The sequence below is a fragment of the Sinocyclocheilus anshuiensis genome, unplaced genomic scaffold (assembly GCF_001515605.1).
Source record: "Sinocyclocheilus anshuiensis isolate Anshui unplaced genomic scaffold, SAMN03320099.WGS_v1.1 scaffold412, whole genome shotgun sequence".
In the NCBI taxonomy this organism is placed as follows: Eukaryota; Metazoa; Chordata; class Actinopteri; order Cypriniformes; family Cyprinidae; genus Sinocyclocheilus; species Sinocyclocheilus anshuiensis.
In genome coordinates this window covers 1944393-1957772 of record NW_015558661.1, presented here as the reverse complement: position 1 = coordinate 1957772, position 13380 = coordinate 1944393, and the positions used below count along the sequence as shown (strand labels likewise).

At 37.3% G+C, this 13380-nt stretch overlaps 2 protein-coding genes and 2 pseudogenes across 2 annotated transcripts; all 4 read left to right on the top strand.

Moving 5' to 3' along the window:
* Positions 1-2942, top strand: part of LOC107681077 (F-box only protein 40-like) — a 15089-nt pseudogene extending 12147 nt beyond the window's left edge.
* A 697-nt stretch (positions 2943-3639) lies between these two features.
* Positions 3640-5504, top strand: LOC107681098 (complement C1q subcomponent subunit A-like). The gene is made up of 3 exons (XM_016477257.1): positions 3640-3683; positions 3816-3979; positions 4706-5504. Exons 2-3 carry the CDS (start codon positions 3826-3828, stop codon positions 5287-5289), a joined length of 738 nt encoding a protein of 245 aa, XP_016332743.1. The 5' UTR covers positions 3640-3683; positions 3816-3825; the 3' UTR covers positions 5290-5504.
* An 859-nt stretch (positions 5505-6363) lies between these two features.
* LOC107681076 (complement C1q subcomponent subunit B-like) lies at positions 6364-10405 on the top strand (annotated as a pseudogene).
* A 1158-nt stretch (positions 10406-11563) lies between these two features.
* Positions 11564-13109, top strand: LOC107681075 (uncharacterized). Its single transcript, XM_016477221.1, has 4 exons — positions 11564-11726; positions 11909-12031; positions 12683-12908; positions 13001-13109. Exons 1-4 carry the CDS (start codon positions 11564-11566, stop codon positions 13107-13109), a joined length of 621 nt encoding a protein of 206 aa, XP_016332707.1.
* The last annotated feature ends 271 nt before the right edge of the window (positions 13110-13380 follow it).

The window sequence follows — 13380 nt, the reverse complement described above, 5'->3', positions numbered from 1 at the left end:
TTATAATGGTAATTAAACAAAGTTTTGCTCACTCAGTGTATTTTTGATTTTACAGTTGGGTAATTTTGTTGCAGTAGCACAAGATAGCTTGATTTAAAACTTTGAATTGAATAAAAAAAGTCAAGGAGGCTAAGCAGTTAATAATAAAATAAGAACAAATAAAGAAATTACTAATGATAGCACAAATAGAAAATAACGATAGGCCTACAAATGAAATAAATTGCTTTTTAGTTTTTCAGGTAGGTCTAACACACTGTAGGGCTATTAAGAGGTTGTTTTTTTTACCAATTATCCAAATAATGTTTAATCCTAGAAAGCTATTATTATCAGAGGACACGTGAGCATAACGGTTAGCAGATCAATGAATGAGAGGGCAGCGTTACCAGAGTTGCCCATTTACCACACCTTGTTACAGCACAGTAGGGCTATTGCAAACAGAAACAATACTGTACTTACTACATAGATGTTTCCTGTCAGCTCAATTTTTGAGTGGACTTTGCTGTTCCGATGAGCATGAACGGTATATGAGTGGAGCACTCACATGGGCCGTGAGCGACTGAGTGGAGCACACACACGCATAGAGCGGGATAATACGCCGCGGCACCCCGGTTGGGAAACACTGGTCTAGGAGACAAGGTCTTCACTGGGGATCTGTCTCTGGGGCTCATCTAGTTGTCCTGGTCTCCGCTGACATTCAGGGCTGTAGAGGTCCTCTCTAGGTGCTGATCCACCATCTGGACTGGATACGTACTGGATCCGAATATTGAAAAGGTGGCTGAGGAGCCTTCGGCTGCAGTGCAGGAGGGGGCAGTGGGAGGGGTACCGCTGTCGAATGGAGTTGAGGAAGCATTTGGGTCTTCAAGCGCAGAAATTGGAGAAGGTAGGCTGACTCAGGAGGAACGAGAGGAAATGGCGAGGAATCCTAATGTGGCCAATCTCGAAAGCTATAATATTTGGGAAAAAATGTTCAGCATGGAGTTGAGCGGCTGCAAGCATACAATAAAATCTTTGGGGCAAAATCCTGAAACCTCTCGCAAAGAAATAAAGCCACAAACCAACCCAAGCAGGTTGGAAGTCTTACAGGAAGAGCTGCCAACGAAGATCGAAAGCTTTGACGTCCCTGCTGGCATCCCTCAATACAACTTCATGGATGAAGACAAATTCCTCATAGCCACATCCCTGTTTGCATGTGACACGAGACCCAAGAAGAAACTCATCTACGAACATTTGGAGCCCATGAAGATTAAAACAGTCCGCACTTTCCAAGTCCCAACTAGCTTCAAAGCCAAACAAAGTCGCATTTGAAACCCCTCGCATAACAAAAAGGTGAAATCAATGACATGCCAAAATGGGATGAAGTTCAAGCAACTGGTGTGCTCTTTGGAGAGGGAACTACGGGGGCATCTCATAGCTGAATCTGGGTCCACAGATGCCCTTCTTCTGGACGTTGGAACACAGACGTATGATTTCAACTCGGCACCTTTCAAAGCAGAGGCTTCACTGGCTGATATCACTGCTGACCGGGCTTTGAAACTTCACGTCCACATTCAGGTCGAGAGTGTCACCAGAAGACACAACAAATCCAGCTTTGCGTTTACGTACCTCTGCAACCACATATTCAGACGGGACGAGTTTCCTTCACTACAAGAACGTTCATTCTGACATCCAGAGTTGCGTCAGTGGATGGTTTGAACAGCAATGCCCTCTCTCCTACCTTGGCTGCACTTTTATTCAGAGAAGGTTTCAGCCCAGCTCTCACAGAGATCGACAGTTTTCTACGACAAGGAGCTCAGCACTTTCTGCCTCCGACCGGAGGTTTCAGATAAACTGTATGAAGGTATAAAACCAGTGACTGTGGAAAGAAAGCGTGCATGCAATACAGATGCTCTGAGCAGACTACCTTTTGAGGTTCTTGTCCATATTGCTGGATTTCTTGACAGCTTCACCCTGTCCCAGCTGGCTCTGGTTTCTCGTCTAATGAGGGAGGTATGTAGGACCTTGCTTCATGATAGAGGGATGGTCTCACTGAAGTGGGAGAAGAAGGTCTATTCTCATGGTGGATGGTGCTGGAGAGCCAGAAAGAGGGTGAGTTTCTAAAGTAATTGAAATACTGAATTAAAAAAAGGCAATCTGCAGAGAACAGGTCTATCATTTAGAGTCGGAAGTCTCAATGAGCCGTTTGTAGAGAAACACCATTTTAAAAAACTAGAATTTTCTAGAAACTAGCGCTGTCAAATGATTAATTGCGATTAATCGCATCCAAAATGAAAGTTTTTGTTTATGTAATATATGTATGTGTACTGTGTATATTTATGTATAAATACACACACATACAGTAAATATTTTGAAAATATTTACATGTATATACATTTATATATTTATATTCATATATTTTATATTATATAGAAATATATTTAATATATAAACATAACATTTTTCTTAAATATATACATGCATGTGTTTGTATTTATATATACATAATAAATATACACAGTATACACACATATATTATGTAAACAAAAACTTTTATCTTGGATGCGATTAATCGTTTGACAGCACTACTAGAAACAATGCAAGCAGAGACTTGCTAAGTGCATAAATCTCAAAATGTGTTTCTCAAACTCAAAATGATGGAGCAGTTCACTTATGTACGTGCATGAACATTTAAAAAATAATAATCTGCCTTACACTAATTGACATTCAAATCGTCATCAGGTTTTGCAGTTTAGCAACCTGTTCTCCACTGTGGACAGCTGGTGCTTTGACAAATTGCCTCCAATTTCTGAACATCTAAAGGTTTGTCCATACTACCAGAGGGAGAATAAGACAGCACCTGTTCCTTTAACTGGTGTTCATGAGTCCCATGAGAAGGAAGCACACAGGAATCAGAGTCTAGTCTCCATGTTCATGAAAAACAAGTAGCATTTGTATTATAAGAGACAATATTACAATTATATACAATTGTATTATAATTAACACAAATTAAATGTTGTTTTTATGTGACATACATACACACTTACACACAAACACACAAAATCATCTATAATGAAATTCTATGTTATTTTGTTCACAATTTAATTTTGTCATATGTGCAAAAATAAATAAATAAACCACAATTTTTCAGTTTTGGCATGGAATTATTATTATTATTTTTTTTGTGTGTGTTAAATTTATGCCCTGTCCTTTCACCCAAACATGAAAATTCAATCATCATTTACTCACCCTCATGTCTTTCCAGACCTGTATTGCTTACTTTCTTCTGCAGATCACAAAAGAAGATATTTTGAAGAATGTTGGTAACCAAACCGTTTGATTACCATAGACTTTGTATAGACAAAAAAAAAAAAAAGTTTAAATAAAAATCAAATTGTTTATTATGTGGTAATCTTATCATTGTTTACCTGTGTAGTTAAAAGGGTTAAGTTGGGTTAAGTGAAGGTTGTGACAGTAAAGGGGTCTTTTTAAGAAATAAAACACAGATTTTTTTTACCTTTTATTATGACACTAAATGTTTTATTAGAATAGAAAACATGTTGATGGAGAATGGGGAAGGAAAAATGCATGTGTTGGCAATTTCAAGAGATGTTTAATATAGTTCAAATTTTGGAGAAATGAAACAATTACACAGCATTTTTTTCTTTTTACCCCAGTTTACCGCTCACAAAATTTACAGAGGGACACTGGTAAGGCAGAATTTTCTAACTGCTAAGGATTTTATGATTTTAGATTACTATAACTATATAGTTGTTTCTATTGTACATTAACTCAAAACGCCTGTGCAACTAACCTCATTTGTTCTTCGTGATTTATCTTAGATGTTTTAAGATGCAGCCGCTGGGTTTACGTGCTTTTCTTTGGGTGCTGCTTCCCTTTGCTTTCTGTCAGGATGATAAATGTGCGATACATGGGAGAGATGGCGTGAATGGAGTCCCTGGCAGAGACGGCTTACCAGGAGCAAAGGGAGAGAAAGGAGCACCAGGTAAGAAAGTAATGTGTGATATGCATCCAGAGGCGGACAGTAACTAAGTACATTTACTTGAGTATTGTACTTAAGTACACTTTTTGAGTATCTGTACTTTACTTGAGTATTATTTTTTTCTGGGAACTTATGACTTCAACTTCACTACATTTGAAAGACAAATATTGTACTTTTCACTCCACTACATTTCTATCAAAGTCCTCGAAGTAGAAAGTCGTTACTATGTAGCAGCTTTGAAGTCAGTGGGTGGTTTTTTTTCTTCTCTAAAACTCCCTGCTTTTGTGGGGGTGGGTAGGGGTGTTAATTTTTTTTCCCCATAGGTTTTTAACATTCTAAAAGCTCTTTATTCCAAAGATACTACAAGCTAGTAGGTGTAATGTATTCTAAGTTGCTTCAGAAGTATTGCAAGTATTACGTACAACAATAAAACAGTGCATTGACATAAAAAAGGAAATTTACTTTTGGTGCTTAAGTACTTTTAAAAGCAAGTACTTCTGTACTTTTACTTAAGTAAAAATCTGTCTTTACAACTTTTACTTGTAATGGAGTAATATTTGACCAGCGGTATCTGTACTTTCACTCAAGTAATGGAGTTGAGTACTTTGTCCGCCTCTGTATGCATCCTATATCCATGGGTAGTTGAAAATGTTCAGTTAAAAATAGCATTATAAAATAGCAGTGTTAAAACTGATATTATAGTTTTTGAATATTAGTATGTTCTCTCAGCATTGCAGGATGAGCTGAACAGGATCAGCCTGCAGGAACTCAAAGGAGAGACAGGCATCAGAGGCCCTCCAGGAGAACCTGGTCCAAAGGGTTTCATGGGTGCACAGGGTCCAAAGGGTTTTCCTGGTCCTAAGGGTCCTAGAGGATCCAGTGGTGGCATTGATGGCAGTGGAGAAGCCAGTAAGAAGCCAGCTTTCTCTGTGCTGCGAAACCGAGCAGATTTGGCTTCATATGGCCAACCTGTGACCTTTGATAATCAACTTAGCAATGTTGATAATGAGTTCAACCTTGCAACTGGCTATTTCACTTGCAAGGTTCCTGGGGTGTATTACTTTGTGTTTCACGCATCATCTGAAGGACACTTATGTCTCAGACTTAAGAGTAACAGGAATGCAGTCAGCCTGAATTTCTGCGACTTAAACCCACGATCATTATCTGCTGTTGTGTCAGGTGGAGCTGTACTTCAACTATCTACAAATGACAAAGTATGGATTGAGCCTTTCACAAAAACTGCTGCTGGCAGCAAAATGTCCAAAAGCACGTATGCTGTGTTCAATGGATTTTTAATCTACCGCAACACATAGGAGACTTAAAAGTCTATTAAACAGGTTGCCAATGATTACTGACTGCGGTAGTGATGTATAGCAGTGATGTAAGCATTTCAAAAACATTAATGAAAGTCTAATCTGATCTGTTGCATGCTGCATTCAAATCTTGTATTCATGTATCTTGTCTTGTATTAAAACTGCTTTGTTGTCTTTGATAAATGTCTACAATTAACTAAATAAAAGCATAAGAACATGACTAAACAAAATGATTACCTTTCGATATTTTAATTCTGAATTCTACAATCCATTAACAATGAAATATGTATCTAATGAAAATAAGTTGTCTGATGTAAAAAAATAAAATACAATTTTTATTATTTTATATTATAATGTATATTTATTTTTATGTAACACTATTTACACTGAAAAAATGATAAAACCGTTTTTACTCAGAAATTGCTAGTAAATTTCACAAACAATAGACAAACCTAATGGTTAGAGAGTCGGACTCGTAACCCAAATTGTTGCGGGTTTGAGTCTCGTACCGGCAGGGATTGTAGGTGGGGGGAGTGAATGTACAGCACTCTCTCCCACCTTCAATACCACGACTGAGGTACCCTTGAGCAAGGCACCGAACCCCCAACTGCTCCCCGGGCGCCGCAGCAAAAAAATGGCTGCCCACTGCTCCGGGTGTGTGTTCACGGTGTGTGTGTGTTCACTGCTGTGTGTGTGCACTAAGGATGGGTTAAATGCAGAGCACTAATTCCAAGTATGGGTCACCATACTTGGCCACATGTCACGTCACGTCACTTTATACTGAATTTTAAAAATCCTTTCTTGTGAAATGTAGGCTACTCCAGTGATATTTGTTTTATTTACAACTTAGAAAAGTAATTTTTTACAGTGTTATCAGTAGGGCTTAAGCTTGCACTGAAAGAAAATAGTCAAATGCTACTAAGCATGAAGATTTGTTTGAATGCAGTTTTGTGAAAGATCCTGGATAAGTGCAACACGTGCAGCACAAAAGAGGAACTGTGATTGCCATTTTGTTTGCTTGGTCTTGTGTATATGTGTAACGTTATACGATTATAGAGCTCACTCTTTAAAGTCATGTGGGTTCGGTTACCTCCTCGCTCCACAGCAAACATATTTGGTGGTCACATCATTTTTGGAACCATTTAGTGGGGTTTCTCTGCCTCTCTCTGGTCTCTACGGACACTTGTCCTTCTGGAAGGATGCCGGGTTTTCCAGGTATCCCTGGATTTCCTGGACGTGATGGAAGGGAAGGGATGAAGGGAGAGAAAGGAGATCCTGGTAAGATTGACTCTTGATGGTTTTTATTATTATTATTATTATTATTAATTTAATTTAAAATAAATAATTCGGAGTGTTTTAGTTTGTGGGAACCTACCAGGTCTTATTCAGAACCTGTTTTATATTTTAAATATACTAAAACCGAATGACGTTCGGTTCCGTTAACGCTGAAGCATTCGATACAAAGATACACGCAGTATTATATAATGTATGAAAGGTGCTACCACTTTTATATATTTAATATTGTTTAATATGGCCTATAATTAAGAATATAATTAAGAACTGAATTGCATTTTTGCCACCTGCAAAATAAGACTATCTGTATACAGCAATTTAGTGAACTATAGCTTCTTACCAAAGCTCAGATCAAATAATAAAACAACAAATGAAATTTAAGAGAAGTGTGTTGTATGTGTTTGTCTGTAAGTTTCATAGGCCTGAGTAGAGAGCAACAATTTCCATATTAACATTAAAACAATGACCAACATTGTGGGAATGAATTGGGTGAACCCAATGATGAAAACAAAAATACTAAATAATATAGGCTAACCTACTAATTAAAAGTTAAAAATGCCAACAGACGTTGAGACAGGGTTAGGTTGTAGTAGTGCTGTATACTGTACTTCTAACATGATATAAAAACAATTGGTCTGTCTCAACAGGGATTCCTCTTAAACCTGATGAAACCAGGAAAAAGGGGGGGGAAGGAGAACCTTGAATCAGAGGAATTCCTGGAAAGAGAGGTCTCCAAGGGGATTTCGGCATAATGGGACCACCCGGCCACCCGGGACAGCCAGGGGAACCAGGCAATTTGGACACTTCCAGATCTCATCTGCAGTCTGCATTCAGTGTTGTCCGTTTCACAAGAGCCCATCCCGAGCCAAACTCTCTGATACGCTTAAGAGATGTTATCACCGATATCAATAAGGATTTCAGTATGTTTCATGCATCGTCCAATGAAAAACATCTGTGTGTAAACCTAATTCATGATGAAAAGAAGCTAGCTGTTTTCTGTGACCACATGCAAAAGGGTAACCAGCAGGTGAGCTCTGGTGGGCTAGCAGTTTATCTGAAAGAAAATGAGAAAGTCTGGCTGACGACAGGCACCTATAATGGCCTGTTTGCAGAAGGGGAGAAAGCAGACAGTGTTTTCTCAGGTTTCTTGATTCATGCACACTGACTGATTGATGCACTGTTCAGAACTATGAAGTTGAGCAATAAGACATGCTTGTTAAACACACTGTATGTTTTACTCATGGAAAATGCACACAATCGAGTTTTGAAAAGCTACTTATCAAATAAAATAATGCTTCAGTAAATTGTCTTGACAAATTACAGTTTTTATGTTTTGTCAATGCACTGTCCAATATGGATAACTTCGCTTCCTTCTTCAATTTCTCAGAAAAGGGATATGGAACTTGCAAACATTAGCAAAATAAAATGTCAATAACACTAATGAAAAAGGTAATTCAAGGTTTATCTAAATGAATATGTGAATGATGAGTATGTGTTTCGTTACTTCCCTTTATTGTGCAACACTGCACTTCTCCTGTGAAACTGGGAAATCAAATCAGAGCTCTTCATGCAGGCGGGAGAAAACATTTTAATGTAACACTTATCTTCAAAGCTATCCATCTGTATTTCCAACAGCTTTCTTGGAAGATAAAATGGTAAGATAAATTATGAATCTTATTGATATAAATCTGTACATGGCTTCTGTTTTCAAAAATTAATACATCATTTGATTAAAGGAAAATTTACATGCTTGCTTATATCTGTTGCTGTAGCAGAACTGAATTGTACAATGATTTTCCTTGACATGGCACTTCTTTTTAAATATGTTTATTTTTTTAATATAGGCAGATAAACAGGCATTTATCTTCATGCCTGCACATACAGTGCTGCAGTTTACTATTATATTCTTGCTGGTGGCCTCCTCTGAGTCAGATACATGTGATGGCAACAGGGGTTTCTCTGGAATAACAGGTATTCCAGGAGTTCCTGGTACCGATGGGAAGGATGGTGCAAAAGGAGAAAAGGGAGATCCAGGTATAGTGATTACACTACTTTTCTATGTGAAAATCTGCAAATTGAAAGTCAAAAATGTACCTTCTGTTTCTCCTGACTGTCCTAAATAAAGGCAAAGAATCTGATAAATAAAATTTCAATTAAAGGTCTGCATTTAAAAATTGTGCATTTAAAAACTCTGTGCTGAAAACCCTTTACCTTATTTAGTGTTCATGGCCAAAAATGACCAGCCTTTTAAAAATTATGCTATATTATTTTTATTAAATCAAGGATTCACTCTTTTTTGTCAACTTGATTTTTTTTTTCAATTAGCACAGGTTTTAGATTTCTTTTTGGAACTGATTAGTCATAGGCCTCACTGATCTGAGCTTATGCACCTCAGTTATTGAGAGAAAAAAAGCTTTATTTGTTGATAATTTTGGCAATATTTACTCAAAAGCTGATGTAAACTGATGTTCTCTTAAGCTTAGATTAATGAGGCCAATTAGTTCTAAAAAGAAATACAAAATTTGTTGATAAAAGTTGATAAAAAGATTCAATCCAATATTTGGAAATGCATAAGCAATTTTTTGTAGGCCAGTCATTTGACTAGGAACACCAGAAGTTTAACAAGGTTTAAGAAGTAAAAAAAAAAAAAAATTATTTCTTTCTTTCTTTTAAATTAAAATTATTTTCATTTTCATAATTTACTCGCCGAAGTTGTTTCAAACCTGTATGAGTAAGACATTTTGAAGAATGTTGATAACCAAACCGTTTCTAGTGCCCATTGATTTCAGTTGGATTTTTTTTTGTCCATATTTTGGAACTACAGAGATACTCATGCAGGTTTGGAACAATTTGAGGGTGAGTAAATTATGACAGATTTTTTTTTCTCTTTTTTTAGTGGATTATCCCTTAAGTTTTAGTCTAATGTGAGAACATTAACTAGCATTTTCTAGAAAAAGAAAATCCTCCCTGAGTCAAAATGACCGGAACGCAACATAAAGGTTAAACTCACTTTACGCAGCTGTGTGCATGATTGCAGGTGAGTAAGTGCCGATAACTGGGCCAAAAGGGGATCCTGGAATTGCTGGACTCCCAGGCAGGCCTGGTGAGAAGGGGGACAACGGACTACAAGGTCCACCAGGGCCAATAGGACCAAACGGAAAGAGGGAGATGGTCCTCACTGCAGAACACAAGATTCAGGGGGTGAGGTTGGATCCAACTCCTCCCACCTTACATATACCTAAACCTACCCGTCTCCACCCCCTGATCCCTAAACCCACCTATCTCCACCCCTAAACCTACCCATCTCCACCCCTAAACCTACCATCTCCACCCCCTAGATGTGGATCCAACCCCGCCCCCTGGATCTTTGTTCAGCAGTGAGGGGCTACTGGAGAGTGGGGAGATTTTACGGGGGTAGATACTCCAAATCAGTATTTTGTTTTCTCTTACAAAAAAAGTCCTAGGTCACAGAGAGTTCTTCCAGACAAATTAATCAGCTTTGAAATCCCACTGATCTCCGGGGCAGGTGATGTCTTTGATAGTGACGGACGGTTACTTTAAGGTGGAAAAAGCTGGCATGTATTACATAAGCTACCACATTTCATCCAGTCAGTCTGCCTGCCTAAAGATTCAGGTAGGGGAGGAAGAGAAGGTCAGGTTCTGCGATTCACCTGGGATGATAATGGTAACTGCAGGATCTGTGGTACTGCCATTGAAAACTGGGGATAAAGTGTCTGTACAGGCAACTGCAATACACTCTATCTTCAGTAGAGACACTGACTGCACCTTTACAGGCTTGTTGCTCTTCCCAATGAATGGATAAGATGATGTTGATCAGCCACACTCTTACTCTTCCTTAGATTGTAATTTGTAACAAATGTATCCAAAGTTATTGTTGATTAAAAATATATGGAATCATATATTGTTGTTTCTTGACTTATTTCACCACAAGTATAATAAAGTGCATTGTTAAATTATTTGTTTCCTTCTTAGAATTTTATAATTCAGCAAGGAGGCATTACATTTGATCAAAACAGACAATGAAGTTATTTTTAATGTTACAAAAGATTTCTATTTCAAATAAATGCTGAAGTAATGAATGCTGAAAATTTTAGCTTTGCCATCAGGAATAAATTACATTTTAAAATGTATTACAATAGAAAACATTTCATTTAAATTGTAATCATATTTCACAATATTACATTTGGACTATTTTGATCAACTAAATGCGGCCTTGGTGAGCATTTGATAGTATTTTCTTTCCAAAAAAAAAAAAAAACACAGATAGGTCAAAACCAAAACTTTTGAATGTATACTGTATAACAATTTTTATACATGTAGAAATGTAGCTAGTTTTTACCCAGTTAGCAATTTAGGTTCCCAGAATGTTCTAAGAAATGTTAGTTTATGGTTATTTAAAAATAAAACCTGAAAGGAACAGCCTAAACATTCATAAGAATGTTCCCATGGAAATAACCAAACCGTACAACAACATCGAGCATGCTGCTGCGTCATTACGTCACGTCTGTAAACATAAAGAAGTTGTCCCAGCTACTAGGCTATCGCATGTGGGGATCCTGCAGGTGGCAGATCGTTAGCCTTTTCTCACAATCCAAGACGTAGGCTAGAATCTGTGATTACTAAGTATAGGATTCACACCGGTGCGGTGACTGACTGCCACACATACTCCTCAAAACATTAGACTCATCTGCACTGGAGCCGTGCCAGAGTACAACCCATGCAAGGAAGATAATTCCGCAAGTAACTGCAATTCCAAGTTTTCAAACAGAGATGGCGTCAAAGAGGCAAAACTTAAGGACTGCAGCTTTAAGGCCACTTAATATAACCGAAAATATTTAAGTGTGATTAAAATGACTGATTAAAAACATGAAACCAGCATAACCTTGAAATCACCTTCATTCATTTATTTTATTTAATTTTTTTACACGTTTAAATATTCAGTCTCAACAGTAACTCAAAGATGGCCACTCATGAGAAGACAATCAGCAAGCAACAGAGACCATCTCTAAGAATCCCATTTGGTCATCCATGTAGAACAGATATATTGCTCCTCAAAAATGGTCAAATGGCATCGAAACACCCACGAGCCTTTCCAGTGCTGGGAGAACTTCCTTCTTTGGCAGGTAAGCAGTGAAACAAGGAGATTTTGATTTGTCCTTTAACTTTCATTCAGAATTCCCACAGATATATGACTATTGTTAAGTCTGTAACAGTCAGGAAATGGCACATGTCATTCAGAAATTAGACTAAAGTATATTTGAATGAGTGCCAAAAAATGACAAATGCTAACAAATCTCCTCTTCAGGGTTACTGCTCTACCCTGGTAAGCGGGAAAAGATGGTAACCACAACAGAAACTGAATTTGGACCCAAAACCTGGCCAAAGGTAGAGCCCAAGAAGATCCTACAGTGCAACTTAACTCTAGATGGTATGCATTTCATTGGAATTTGGGAAACTAATTAATTAGTATCAATTAGAAAAGTTACCAACCATCTGTTGTTAACTTACCTAACCTATTTTGCAGATGAGTCAAATATTAGTTATCACTACATAACTGCTGTTTTTACACTAAACGTTTAGTTAAGTTAATTATTAAATAACTGATTTCCTTAGCAGACAAGATTAGAAGGCTGAAAAAAGAGATATTTACATTATATATTGTATATAATGTTCAAAAGTTTGGGGTCAACGTTTTCAGCAACAACAACAAAAAGAAAACAGAAATATGTTTATTCAGCAAGGAGACATTACAATGTATTACATTGTAAGACACTACAGTTGACATAAAATTTGAAAAATCCCTGTCATTTTCACTTTAATAATTACAACCAAGTGATACGAAATGTTTCTTGAGTAGGCCTACACAGAAGATTGGAGTAATTGCTGCTCAAAAATACTCAACTTTGCCGTCACAGGAATAAATTACATTTAAAAATATATTACAGTGCAGCCTATCTCTATATGGAAGGGAATTTATTGAAATTCTGGAAAATAGGTAGTTAGTATTAGTATTGATTCGGAAAGTTATTTATATCTATGGTAAACATAACCTGAGCCAAATATCTCTATGTAATTGCAGGTGTCAGGAGTTTCGGCACAACAAATAGAGAGGATTACCCTTATTACAAACCAGATGGCGCTCCGATTGTGTGGCATGGAAGAATCCCCGCAAGAGAAAACAGGACTGGCCAAGCACAGAGATGTTCTCTTTACCAGCAGGACTTCCCTGCTCCAAAAAGAATCTATGTCAGGAGAAATCAGGTCGCCCCTCATCCTGACAACCTGGCGATCAACACTTCAATGAGGTAAGTGTACTACCACTGAACCGGCATTCAGTTTTACTTAAAATCTTAACAGAATATGTTTAAAGTGATGAACTTAAATCTGTGTTTTATAGAGCTGAATACAAAACAGTGCAGAAAGAGGCTTTTCCAGGCTGGGATGTGTCTGTGCATGTGCGCCCACCACCTGCCCGTCTCAAAAGAACAGCTGTAGCTGATAGTTGAAGGCCAGAGAAAATCTTCAAAGTGCATTTATACAATGGATGCATAAATAACACAAAAAGCTTCTTTAAATCAAGCATTTGTGTTATTCGGCTTTACTTGTTATCTTTCTCCTGTACAATATGACATTTAATATATTTAGAAACTCAAAGAAAATATATTTGTTTAATTTTACATTTGAAAAAACATCTCATCAATTTTAATTACAACTTTATTCTCCAAGAATGTATTACACTGATCAGAAGTGATAGTAAAGGCATTTATAATGTTTTCC

Coding starts and splice junctions, on each gene's coding strand:
- LOC107681098 (XM_016477257.1), top strand. CDS start 3,826: ATGCAGCCGCTGGGTTTACGTGCTTTTCTTTGGGTGCTGCTTCCCTTT. Junction 3,980..4,705: donor GGGAGAGAAAGGAGCACCAG/GTAAGAAAGTAA, acceptor ATGTTCTCTCAG/CATTGCAGGATGAGCTGAAC.
- LOC107681075 (XM_016477221.1), top strand. CDS start 11,564: ATGGCCACTCATGAGAAGACAATCAGCAAGCAACAGAGACCATCTCTA. Junction 11,727..11,908: donor AGAACTTCCTTCTTTGGCAG/GTAAGCAGTGAA, acceptor TCTCCTCTTCAG/GGTTACTGCTCTACCCTGGT. Junction 12,032..12,682: donor GTGCAACTTAACTCTAGATG/GTATGCATTTCA, acceptor ATGTAATTGCAG/GTGTCAGGAGTTTCGGCACA.